Source organism: Lutra lutra, chromosome X, assembly GCF_902655055.1.
Source record: "Lutra lutra chromosome X, mLutLut1.2, whole genome shotgun sequence".
NCBI lineage: Eukaryota > Metazoa > Chordata > Mammalia > Carnivora > Mustelidae > Lutra > Lutra lutra.
Genome location: NC_062296.1, coordinates 48457523 through 48470898, shown reverse-complemented (window position 1 = coordinate 48470898; position 13376 = coordinate 48457523). Strand labels below are relative to the sequence as shown.

General features: G+C 37.2%; 1 protein-coding gene across 6 annotated transcripts in view; it reads right to left on the bottom strand.

Annotated features, from left to right (window-relative positions):
• Window positions 1-13376, bottom strand: part of HDAC8 (histone deacetylase 8) — a 220539-nt gene that overhangs the window by 121377 nt on the left and 85786 nt on the right. For 3 of the 6 annotated variants that reach the window (XM_047716010.1, XM_047716008.1, XM_047716014.1), the window contains 2 exons: window positions 9857-10029; window positions 7254-7348 (listed from right to left, as the gene is read on the bottom strand). In XM_047716010.1, the coding sequence (XP_047571966.1) occupies window positions 7254-7348; window positions 9857-10029 (268 nt within the window). The other 3 variants (XM_047716012.1, XM_047716009.1, XM_047716013.1) reach the window with 3 other exon arrangements.

The following is a 13376-nucleotide window of genomic DNA, read 5'->3' as shown; positions in this document are numbered from 1 at the left end:
CGGGGCTCGATCCCAGGATCCTGGGATCATGACCTGAGCCGAAGGCAGAGGCTTTAACCCACTGAGCCACCCAGGCGCCCAGAAACTACCATTTGTAGAGTTTTTGTGCAGTATCAAAGAAGAATATCCACAACTATCTATAAAGGCTATTAAAATACTCTTCCCTTTTCCAACTACATATCTGCATGAAGCTGGATTTTCTTCATATACTTTAGCAAAAACATCATAACACATTGTAGAGGTCGGCATGAGAAGTAAGCTGTCATTTACTATGCCAGACATTATAGAGATATGCAAAAAATGTATAGCAATGACATTCTTCTCATGACTTTTTTTTTGAAAATAGAGTTATTTTTTAAAAATCACAACATGTTATCTGTGCTAATGTGTACTGGGTTTATGATTCTAAGTAAATTAATAAATGTTTTAACCAACCGAGCCACCCAGGCATCCCTTAATAAATGTTATAAAATTTTAGAAATATACTGTTTAAAGCAAGACAATAGAAATGTATCACGGGGTTTATAATATATGCAAAAATAAAATATATGACTACATTTGCACAAGGGAAGGAAAGGGGAAAAATGGAAGAACACTGTAATAAGGGTGCTATATTGTACATGAGGTAGTGTAATACTATCTGAAGGTAGAATATGATAAGTTAGAAATGCATACTGTAAACCCCAGAGCAACCACAAAAAATCAAACAGTTACAGGTAATAAGCAAATAAAGGAGGCAAATGGAACCTTAAAAATACTCATTTAATTAAAAAAAAGACAGGAGAATAGAAAGAAAGAAGGAATAGATGGGACAAATAGGGAACAAATAGGAAAATGGACTTAAACATATAAATAATTTATGTAAACATAAGTGGTATAGGCACTCCAACCAAAAGGCAGAGATTGTCAGGCCAGACTACATAAAAAATCATGACTCACTATATGTGGTCTATAAGAAATTCAATTTAAATATGAAAATACAAATAGGTTTAAAAATAAAGGAAAAGATAAAGATATCTACACAAATAATAATAATAATCACACCACTCAATAATAATCAAATTGTCACAGATGTGACAATACTGAAATCAGACAAAGTAGACTTCAGAACAAGGAATATTACCAGAGATAAAGAGTAATATTTCATAATAATGGAGGGGTCAATTCATCAAGGAGTTATAATGACCCTAAATGTGTATACATCTAATAACAAAGCTTCAAAAATACATGAAGCTCAAATCAACATAAGCGAAAGGAAAAATAGCCAAATCCAAAATCATGGTTGGACATTTCAACTTTCTTGGTAATTGACAGAATAAGCAGACAAAATCCATAGGGATATAGAAGATATAAACAACACTCTCAACTAACCTAACTGATAATGATAAAATATGCTATCCAATAACAGGAAAATACACATTCTTTGCAAATTGCACATGAAACATTCATCAGGATAGATCATATGCTGGGCTGTAAAACAAATTTCAATAAATATAAAATGACTGAAGTCATGCGAAGTATGTTCTCTGAGCACAACAGAATTAAAATGAATGAATGTAAATAGAAAGACATCTGGAAAGTCCTAAAATATCTGGAAATTAATTTTTAAGAACTCATGCTTCCAAATAACTCATCAGTTAAAGAAGAAAATTAGAAAATACTCTGAAGCAACTGAAAATGGAAACATCACAGTTCATGGGATGCAGCTAAAGTAGTGCTTAGATGAAAATTTATAGCGTAAAATGTTTGTATTAGAAAAGAAGAAAGGGTTAAAATCAAACTATGTCTCTATCATAAGATACAAGAAAAAGAACTAAAACCCAATACAAAGTAAGTAGAAGGAACAAAATAACAAAGATATGAGCAGAAATAATAAAATAGAAAAGAGAAAAATAAAGTCAATGAAACTAAAAGCTGGTTCTTTGGGAAAAAAAAAACAGTTCAATAAAACTGATAAGCCACAGGCTAAAATGATCAGGAAAAACAGAAAGAAATTAGCAATACTAGAAATGAAAGAGGGGATATCACTACAGCTTCTACAGACATTAAAACAATAGTAAAAGAATATTATAAGTGAATGGGCAAATTCCTCAAAGACAAATGATCAACATGGAAGCCAGAAGAAATAGAAAATCTGAATAGTTACATAACTTAAAGAAATAGAATTCATAATTAAAAACCTCCCCACAAAGAAAACTCCAGGCTCAAATGTTTTCACTGGTGAATTCTGTCAAACACTTAAGTAAGACACAGCATCAGTTTTACATAAACTCTTTCAGAAAAAAAGAGGAGGTGGGTTCACTTTCCAAGTCATTTTATAAGATCAGCATGGCCTTGATATCAAAACCAGACAAAGACATTACAAGAAAACAACAGGTCAACGTCCCTCATCAACATTGACACAAAAAATCCTTGAGAAAATTTCAGCAAACTGAATCTAGCAATATATAAAAAGGATAATATACCATGACCAACTAGGGTTCATTCTAGCAATGCAAGGTTTAACATTTAAAAAGGCAATAATTAATGCAATTTACTGTATTAACAGAACAAGAGGACAGCATATGATCATTTCAATAGATGGGAAAAAAGCATTTGACAAAATTTAACACTCATTTGTAAGAAAACTTCTCAGTAAATTAGGACTAGAAGGGATCTTCTTCAACCTAATAAAGAACATTTATGGAAAAAAACCTACAGCTAACATCACACTTCATAGTAAAAGATTAAATGCTTCCCCCTATGATCAGGAATAAGACAAGGATGTTTACTCTAACCACTTCTATTTAACATCAACTTGGAGGTCCCAATCAGTGTAATAAGGTAAGAAAAAGAAATAAAAGTCATAAAGATTGTAAAGGAATAAGTAAAACTTTCTTTATTCACAGATGACATGCTTGTATACATGAAACATACTAACAAATCTACAAAAAGCTGCTAGAGCTAATGAGGTTAGCAATGATACATTATTCAAGATCCATATAAAATCAACTAGGTTTCTATATTCTAGCAACAAACAATTAAAATTGAAATTTAAAAATAGCATTTATAATAACATCAAAACCATGAATTACTTAGGGATAAATATAACAAAATTTATGCAAGATGTGTTCACTGAAAAGTATAAATGAAAATTTGAAATTAAAGACTTAAGGAAATGGAGAGATATAGCAAATTCATGGATTGAAAGCTTAAATATCGTTAAGATGTTATTCCTCCCCAAACTGATCTATAGATTCAGTGCAATCTACAGATGCACTGCAAGACTGTTTTACATCAGTAACACACTTGCATATAAATCTACTTGAGTCTTTTCAGTGGCTACATATATTCCCTTATATGAGTCAGGCACAGTTTATCCAACCAGTCCATCAGAGGTGGTCTGGTTAAGTAAGTATTTTTCATTCACTAAATTTTGTTAATAAACCATCTGATTCAGATATATACACGTACCTGATATATCTGTACATACATATACATATATGTATATATGAATACATTATATAACATAACTGCCATACTCTATCCTGGATCACAGGATCCAAATAGTATTACTGGATTAGGGAACATTCTTGTACATGATAGTCCATAAGCTTTATTATACAGAGTAGGTGATTTGCTAAATTAGAAAATCTTTTTATGGGACCTCATGCCATCTTTGGACTTTGTCCATGGTAGAGATACCCGAGCCAGGCATATGGGCAGGTTTCCTTCCTCTTAGCTTTCCAAGCTGGGCCCAACTCTTCTTCCAGTTGGGGTTGCTTCCTTATTCCATGCCTGGCTCCCCAGTTCCCGAGCTGGGACTAACTCCCTGATCACTGGCTTTATGACATCACCCGTTTTATATCTCATGAGCGCTATCACCGAAATCTCACCACTAATGACTTGTAATATTTGTGCTGGGCTTGTCTTCTCAACTCCCTTCCCTCAATTGGCAACCTAGTGTTTTCCCATGGACACATCTGTTTTCCTACAGCTGGGATACCTGGTTACTTCTTGCAAAGGATGGGTAGTTGCTACTGGTAGCCTTTCCAGCAAACTGCTTCCCATTCTTCCATCTTAAAAAGAGAAGTTTTCCAGTGTGAACACTGACATGCTTATTACTCAAACACTAATTTATTCAGTTGTTCATTCAGTGAATGAATACCAACAAGGTGTGTAGCTAACACTGTGCTAAGCACTGAGGGGGAATACAGACAACCAAAACACAGATGACCAAATTAATGCTACAGACTGTTATAGGAGTGTACTTGAACCTCTTAACAGGTTTGCCTTTCTCAAGTCTCTCCCTTTCACAATCTATCTTCCAGGTGCTACTGAGTAAGCGGTCTAAAAACCAAAGCTCATTTGTTTTCACAGAAAAAAGTATAAACTCTTTAGCGCAGCAGTCAAGTCTCTTCATGATCTGGCTCCAATTTTCATTCAAGCCTTAATTCTCCCCCACTTGCTCTCATAAATTCTACGTTCTCACTTGTCCCATGAGGCACCAGGTCCTTTCCAAACCTTATTCTCTTTGCCTAGAATGTGTTTCACTCTTCTTCACCTGGCAAACTCTCAATGAACCTCCAAGATTCAGTTCAAAGTCTTGGTGAAACATTTCTTCTATTCACAACTGTTCTGGATTTGGGTACATTGCTCCGTCACCTTTATTAGATGGTGAAACTTTTGAGGGCACTGGGTTGACTTGCTAGTCTTTGAATCTCTGAATTCAAGTCTGAATAGGGCCTGGCAAATAGTAGGTACCCAATGAGTATTTGTTAAATGAATGAAGGAATAAACGAATGTGAAGGAAGAGCTCAAAGGGCCTTGGTATACTTAGGTAAGGGATTTTTAAAGGCACAGGGCTTGAAGCTGCACCTAGGAAGACAAGAGATAGATGGGGAAAGAGCATCTGGAGGAGGAAGATTATTACCCTAGGACACAGAAGAACACAAGTCCAAGACTGAAAGTGAAGACAGTGAGGAGGTCAGCCAGACTACAGCTGACTGCTGCACTATCTTGACCTTTTCACTGACTAGATTTCTCAATTATATTTTCAGCTCCTGGAGGGCAGGGTATTTTGTACACTCCTTAGTATGCCTTTCATACATGATGCCCATCTCCACAGTCATTGTTCCTGCTGTCTTGTGGTTCTTACTCTGCTCTGTAATACAATTATTTGTGTATCTACTTGTCTCCCTATAACTTACACTAGCCTCCCTCCCAGGCTGCTTGAGGTAAGGGAAGAGATGCGGTCTTATTGTCTTTGCATCTTCTAAGAAGATGCATGGTGCCTGGCACACAATGGGTGCTCAGTAAATATTTTCTGATCCACCATCTGTTGATCTGATTACAGAGAACCACAAGGATATTTGTGTGCAACTGTGTATTATGGTACAAAACTTATATATGCCTTCACACTGTGCAGTCTATTTTTGGCAATTTTCATTAAAATGTTATCTTATTGTACATGGAAGACTGTCATTTCAATTTTCTCCTTTGTTCCTTCTTGGATGACTCACATCTCTTATACCAGAAGGATATGACAGAAGGGACTCAAAAAGGGTTTGGACACATTTATGAATGACAAAGTCATAAATGTCTGGGTATAAGGAGCTGTTGGGAGCATGCAAAGGGGAAGGAGAAAGCTTGCATTTCAAAAGTGCCTATTATGCACCAAGAACTGTGCTAGGCAATTGGCATACATTGTATATTATTTAATCTGGCAGAATATGTCGGCATAAAGACAGGACATGCCTATCTATAAGGCCAAACCCATATCTATTCAGGCACATAGCTTCTCCCGGTACCAAAGGCAGTATTTATCTTATTAAAATTTTATCAACCTTTTAAGACAGATGAATCTAAGGATTTGCATTGTTTCCTAAGAACAGAACACTCATTTTCAATTCAAGCTCCTATCATTTAAAACTCCTTTTTGGAAAAAAACAAAAACCAAAAAAACAAAAAAACAAAAAAACCCCCCAAAAAACCCCAAACTCTTTGACATAACTTGATCAGTTTTTAAAGTCTCAAAGCTTTAAATTACAATGCAATTGGAGAGAGTCCCACAGCAGTAACAGCAATTACTTTTGTTCACAAATGTAAATTGTTTGCTTATCTTTATATTTCATAAAGCTTCCAAATACTGAACAAAGGTAAGTCAAGTCAAGAAAAGAGACTTCTATTAACCCTGACACTAGCAAATTGTCTCAGATTATAGCATGCCTTCTATTTGTATTCTAGACACATAGAGTGGTTTTTTAGAGATACATATTTTGCCTCATTTGTGGTTAGAAGAAAATTGGAAGGGAATTAGTTTCAGTTGTTTCTAATTTTTTAAAAAATAATAGTAACTTTAAAAAGAATAATGCTCCCGAGTGTACAGGTCCTGCATCTGATGGGAATCAAAACATACCCAAAGTACCATTTCTACTCCTGGGAATGGCTTGAGAAAGTGCGGCTGCAGGTACTGGTTCGTACATTGGTTTTATTGTAAGTCACACTATCCAAGGCCTAGGACTACACATCTTGATCTGTGATAACATGCTTCCTGCCAGGTGTGGGGGTGGGTGGGAAGAAAAGGGGTACACCTTCAGATAAGGGATAAGCAGCACACTCAGTGGGCTCAGTCAGCTTTCTGTTAACCTGCTTTGAGAGAGCTAAAATAGACATCTTTGCTTCAGAAAGTGTAAAGCCCATCTCACATGACTAGAGAAAAAGTTCAAATGAAGTTTCACATTTTAGATGGTCTTCCCCCAACTTCTGTGTGCCACTAATGGCTGGAAAAACGCCAGACATGTCTTTGTGGTGATTATGTGTTTCTTACATTTTACATTAGTCAAAGGAAACTGAAAGACCAGGACTAACCCCAAAGAACACAGGTGTGACATACCACCTATGGAACTTTTTAAAGATAGACAAGAATCCAGCTTATACATTTAAAAAATTGCTCCTTCTGTTTTGAAACTAGGGGATGAAAATATGCACATATTCCAAAGAGTTCTTTGTGTGAACAGGTGACCCCTTCCCACAGTCTCTGTAATTAATTGAGAAATTAAAGTTAGTTGGCCTTTGAGATCTCTTGTAAAAAAAGGCAGAAGGTCTTGGATATTTTGGAACAAGAGTCCACTATTCTGCCAAGACAGTGTGTTATTGTTATTGGAGTGTCTCTCAACAAAACGGTATTGAGTGGTGAGGACGTGATTTTGATTAGGTGGAATGACTCAGCTCTTGCCCTTAAAGAAGAGAGGACTTGTCAGAGCCTTACTTACCTCATGATCTGGGATCTCAGAGGATAGTGTTTTCCCTAGGATGACCCCGGTCAAGTATGTCCAGCATCGAGCCGTGTTGGCAAGGTTATAGCCTCCTGTCTCCATCAAGAATTGTGAAGTTAGGAAAGAACAGTCACAAAACAGCAGGAGAGGGAAGGAGGGTAAGGAAGGAGAGAAAAATGTTTTAATAAAAGGGCTAAAAAGACAACTCCAACTTGCAGAACTTTACCTAAACATCCCTTTATGATGTTTTTGAACCACCTAGTAGGTGGACTTTAGTGGGTTAGTCAGACCATGCACAGTGTGGAACTAGGAAGTCTAAGGCCTGCAAAGATTAAAGAGGCTCTCATCTATGAACTAGTATGTATCCGAGGATTCCAAGCTCCTCAGTTTCATCAAGTCATCAGCAAGATTGAGATCCCTGGAACTTGGATCCCTGGAACCCAGCAACCCACCCAATGTCAAGGTTTCTGTGATGAATTTAGCAACAATCCTATAAAATGGCTGCTGGATGTAATTCGTATGTTAAAGCCATTGGCAGATATAGTCCTAGAAATATCCAGGAAAGAGAAACAGAAAATGCTGACAGAAATAGACTTCCTTCTTCCAATATCAGCATTCCTTTTCTCCACAAAACACATGCCTAGTGGCAGAGATCAAAGAGAATGAGATGAGGAAGGGACTGTTGATTGATGCTCTGACCCATCTCGTCAGGTTCTGTCACAGTCACCCAGCAGCCATATTATACTGGCTAATAATCAGCATATTTTTGCACTGAATAGATGTGTTCTGCCATGCAAGCATTAGAACATTGGCCTTTAGCTAAATTCTAAGAGTGTAAGGATGAAATGGAATGATTTCCTAACTTCAGTGCAGCCTGTGGGAAATAAAAGCTGGTCTATTTTAGGTAGGGTAACCATATAATTTATTGTCCAAATGGTACATTTTAACAGTTAAAGGGGACACTATTCATAATTACACAGGGATAGCATGTATAAATTGGGACATATGGTCACCTTTCTCTTAAGCCTTTCTTGAAAGAAAGGCTTTCTTCTTGAAAGGTCAGGGATACTGGGGATTTTGGAATTCTTTTAGGCCTCAGTGGGGTCCAATGAAACTTGGGGAAATGGCCATACATATCCACTAGTTGTCTATGTCTTATTGGAGATTGAGAATTTAAGTGAAATAGTACACTTTATTACTTTAAACACTCCTGATGTGAAAAATCTGAATTTAGAAGATCAACTTATTGGGTATGATTATTTTATTTCAAAAAGATTCACTATAGATCTGAAGTAGTAAGCTCTCTCTGGTACATATACAATATGATTTGATTTGCAAAAATACCATTTACATACAGGAATTTTCAGGAATACACATATTGCACAAGAAGGGTTATATATACAAAAGCCAAAACTTTGGGCTGACAAAGCAAAAAGACTTTGAAAATGCTAAGCAAAGGCTGTAGCCACAAACAAAAGTTGGATTTGCACAGATGTATGTTGTGGAAAGGGCTCTTTTCCTCCCCCTAGCTGTACCTGTATCATCACCAGCACCCTTAGTACTGTCAAGGAAAGTAATACGTCATACAATACTTATCAATTTCATCTTTTCCCTGAGTTGAAGTTAATAGATGTCTTGCCAGCTTTTCATAAGAGGTTGCCTCTTGTAAGCACCTGTAATTTTGATCCTTCTAGGATTTGAGGCTGCCAAAGGACCAGGCTTGTGTATTTGTGCTGAATGCCCACTCATTTTCATAAGGCCTTCCCACAGCCTCCTCTAATTTGGTTTTTACAACAGGTTGACAAAACAACAAACTATTAGCTATTCCATAATACATGCACTTTAAGCTCAATCTGCTTGACCATGTTATTTTAACACACCAATCCATTCACCCAATGAGATAAAGATTGTGCCAGATAGATAGAAGACTCTTAGCAAGGCATCTTCAAAGGTAGTTGAGGTTGTAAAAAGTACCTTTCACAAATGTGTAAATGCTTCTATTGAATAGACCCAGCTTTCTGTTGATTAAGTAATACAAAATGTCAGTACACACTGAAGGCAAGGATGCCCAAGAGACTCTAGGTCTCTCAGTTCTGCTTTATTGTAACAAATCCATGCTTCTTTTGTTGGGGGCCAGGGCGGGGTCGGGGGGGAGAAGTCATTCTTGAATTCAGCTTAGAAATTTAATTAGTTCGTATGTTCACTAAAGAATTTTAGTGGTATGTTTCCAAAGGATGATTACTAGAACTGAGAGTCAAAAACTATATTGAGAGAAGATGGATTAAAGTCCACTGAGGTTAATATCCACTATTCTTAATAAGATCTGATGGCACCTTTAATAAAAGGACCTTTGCTTCAGGAAGTGAAACTTAGACTTCAGAGTGCCAAGGAGTCAATACACATGCCAAGCTGAGGAGAAGTGTGTCACAGTACTTCCTTATGCTGAATCGTGAAGGGGGCAGAGTTCTCTGACTCAGGCTTCTGGATCACAGGCAGGTTGGTATTATCCAATCTAAGAAAGCCAAGTTTTCCTCAGTGTCAATGGACAAAATGTGGAAGAAGGTCAGCAAATTCTCCTGGTGACCTCCCTTTGTACTCACCTCCTCCCAAAATGAGTGTTGCCAACTGCCACTGAAGAATGTACTTAAGACATTTGCCAATTCCCACTGGAGTCATGTTAAAGGAACACATGGGATCCCCAGCAATCGTATCAGCTCCCAGCTGTAAGACCACTGCTTTGGGATTAAAGGCTATGTAGACCTCCTTTAGTACACTGTAGAAAAGAGAAAGGATAGAAAATGTCAGAAAAAGATAGATCAGTTTGGTGGTGGTTGGGGCGAGGGCAGCTGGAGGTATAGCTGAGTCAGCAAACAGTGAAGGGGAAAAAAGATCCAACTCGTCAACTCATCAAACTTTCCATCTAAAAAAGGTGAATCAAACTGTATCTAAATTATGCCTTAAAAAACCCGATTTACAAAAAACATCCCCCCCACTTTCATGTTACCAAGAACCAAGTTTACCCTTAATGTTTCAGAACACAAACTTCCCTTAAATATTCATATTCACTTAACTTCAACAGCCATAGGACAGAGTATACATATTTACTCCATTTTACAATCTGGGAAAATAAGACACATACACTGAACAGTTCTGATAATTTAAGACTGTAAACATACTTGGAGTTTATTATCTAGTTATCAATGGAAACTACTGAAGAGAATTAACATGCCTTTGAAAGCACAGATGTTATCAGCTTACTTTCTATTATGCTAAAGGACTTCTGGGTTATGAAATACAGCCCTCCCTAAATCATATGTAACCAGAGTCTTCTTGAGCAGGAAATGATAACCACTGATCCAAAATTATAAATCTGAAAGCACCCTAAAGAATAAGTTATAGTGAGCAATAATGAGGATAATTTGGGGGTAGAATCACACAGTGCTATTAAATCAACCTAACAGCTGTTCCTTTTCCTCACAGAAGCATCATAGATGAAAAAAAATGTTGTCAGTGTGACAGATGACCTTAGTCAGGCTTCTAGTATTATCATTAACTGAACACTGACACTGTCCAGAATACATTCTTAGGAGTTATAAGGTTCCTGCTCTCAAGGGGCTTACAATCTAGTTTCCCGACAAAACATATACCAGTCCTCATGGACTTGAGCAACTCTTACAGAGACACATAAACAAGTGTAAATTAACATACTTCAGAGTTGAGAAAATGCAGAGTCAGAAAGTGATAAAAAATGTTGGGGTTAATGACCCTTCATAATCAACATGTCAAATTATACCAGTGCAGCAAAAACAGAAAAATTCCAGATCCTTCTGAAACTGCAAGAAGAATTCAAGGGATATAAAATGTCATTCTCCCAAATTCATATGTAACCAGGGTATTGAAACTATTGAAAAGTGCTCAGCTGCAGAGGCATTCTTTGACTCAAAAGACTGTTCTGTTTTGATTTCTCATCTATGCAGACAACTATTGTGTGATTGTGGAGATTATAAGAATATTATAAAACTTACGGCATATGATCCTTAATACAGAAATAATCAAGCCTATTCTTTCATGTGCCTATCTCCTGGTACAGAGGGAAACTAAGCCACCTGAATATCCAGCTAACATTATTTTGAGCATCTACATGTACAGGGCACCCTATTAGCTGCTATTAGGAGGCACAGAGGAAGGCATGATCTCTGTTCTGAAAAGGTTTATAACTGAAGAGGAAGAAGGTGGAGGCAAGGAAGACTAATGTTTCTTCTTTCATTCTTTCTCTCATTTTGCACATATATACTGACTGCCCTCTGTGTGTCCAGCATGTAACTGTACCAGGAACATGCTGCAGGAACAAAGATGAATATGACACAGCTCTTATTTTCATGTGGCTCAGATCACAGGGGAAGGTTCATACTATGTTAATCGGTAATCAAAATATGATAAATAAAGTATTAGAGATGGCACACAGAGAAGGGAGTAATTGACTTTTCTAGAAGATGTCAGGAAAGGCTCTACAGAAGTAACTTTTGACTTAGGTCTTAAAAGATAAGAACTACAGTGAACCACCTATTGAAATGGCTAAAATGAAAAAAAAAAAAGCAGTAACTTCAATTGCTGGTGAGGATGTGGAGAAACTACACTGCACATAGCTTGTGGGTGGGAATGTAAAATGGTATAGCCACTTCGGAAAATAGTTTGGCAGTTCCCATCAAAATTAAAAATAGACTTAACATATGACCCAGCAATTGCCTTCTTGGGAATTTATACAAGAGAAATTAAGACTTATTTTCATATAGGAACTTATACACAAATATTCATAGCAGCTTTATTTGTAATGATCCAAACTGGAAACCACTCAGATGTACTTCAATAAGTGAATGGTTAAACAAACTGTGGTACGTCCATACCACTGGAATAGTGTTTATCAATAAAAAGAAAAAAAAAACTATCGATAAATGCAAAAAAACAAAACAAAACTTGGATGGCTTTCAAAGGAATTATGCTCGGTGAATAAGGCCAATTCAGAATCTATACTGCATGATTCCATTATATACCATTTGTTAAGTAACAATTTGAGGGGTGGCAAACAGATTGGAGGTTTCCAGTAGTTAAGGATGGCTATAAAATAGTAGTATGAGACAGCCTTGTGGTGATGGTTGTGGTTATGAAAAGCTATGCATGTGATAAAAATCTCATAGAGCCACCCCCCCATATACACATGAGTGCATGAATAATGGGTGAAAACTAAGTAAGCTCTATGAATTGTACCAATGCCAACTTCTTGATTTTGATGTTGAATTATAATCATGCAGGATGTCAAGATTGGAGGAGGCTGGAAGAAGGGTGCATGGGACTTTGTTGTACATTTCTTTGCAACCTCCCTTGAGTCTATAATTATGTCAAAATAAAAAAATTAAGAAGAAAGATTAGGAAAAGTTTTCAGGCATGTGGGGTGAAGACAGTGGAGTTGGCAACAGGAATGGTTATGAGGGTTACTGGTAGGAGATGAGGTTCAGAGAAGGAACTGCACACACAAGAGCATGATGGCTTGAAACAGGCAGTAGTGGGAGGGAGGCTAGTGAAATAAACATGGGTTAGGGGACTCAGGGCCAGATATGCCAGGCAGGCTAACAAGTGGGGACTTTTACTTCAAGAGTATGGACCATCTCAAACATTGTGTGTGTCTGTGTGTTTCCATTCATGTACATGTGTTGGGGGAATGATCAGATTTACATTTTGAAAAGCTACTCTAGCTATAGCATAGGATATACTAAAGGTTATCAGGGGCCATTTGCACCCATCCAGGCCAGTGGCAGCAAGGGAAGGGAAGAAAAGATGGATTTGGGAGATACTTCCAGGGTAGAATTGATAGGGCAGCACATACTGACACACAAGAAAAGCATCTACATACAACATTCATGAGCATTTTGTACAGGGAGAGAGGAAAGGATATAGGAAGGCAGGTGCTTCTGGGATAGCTGTCTGAATGATAGCCAGGGAGAGAAAACGAGTCCCCAGGGAATTCTGAGGAAGAGGGCTCTGGATGGCTAGAGAAAAGGGTAATTGGAAGCTTTGGCAATAGTAAGGTATTTCATACACAGTGTAAACATCAAGGCCACTGCA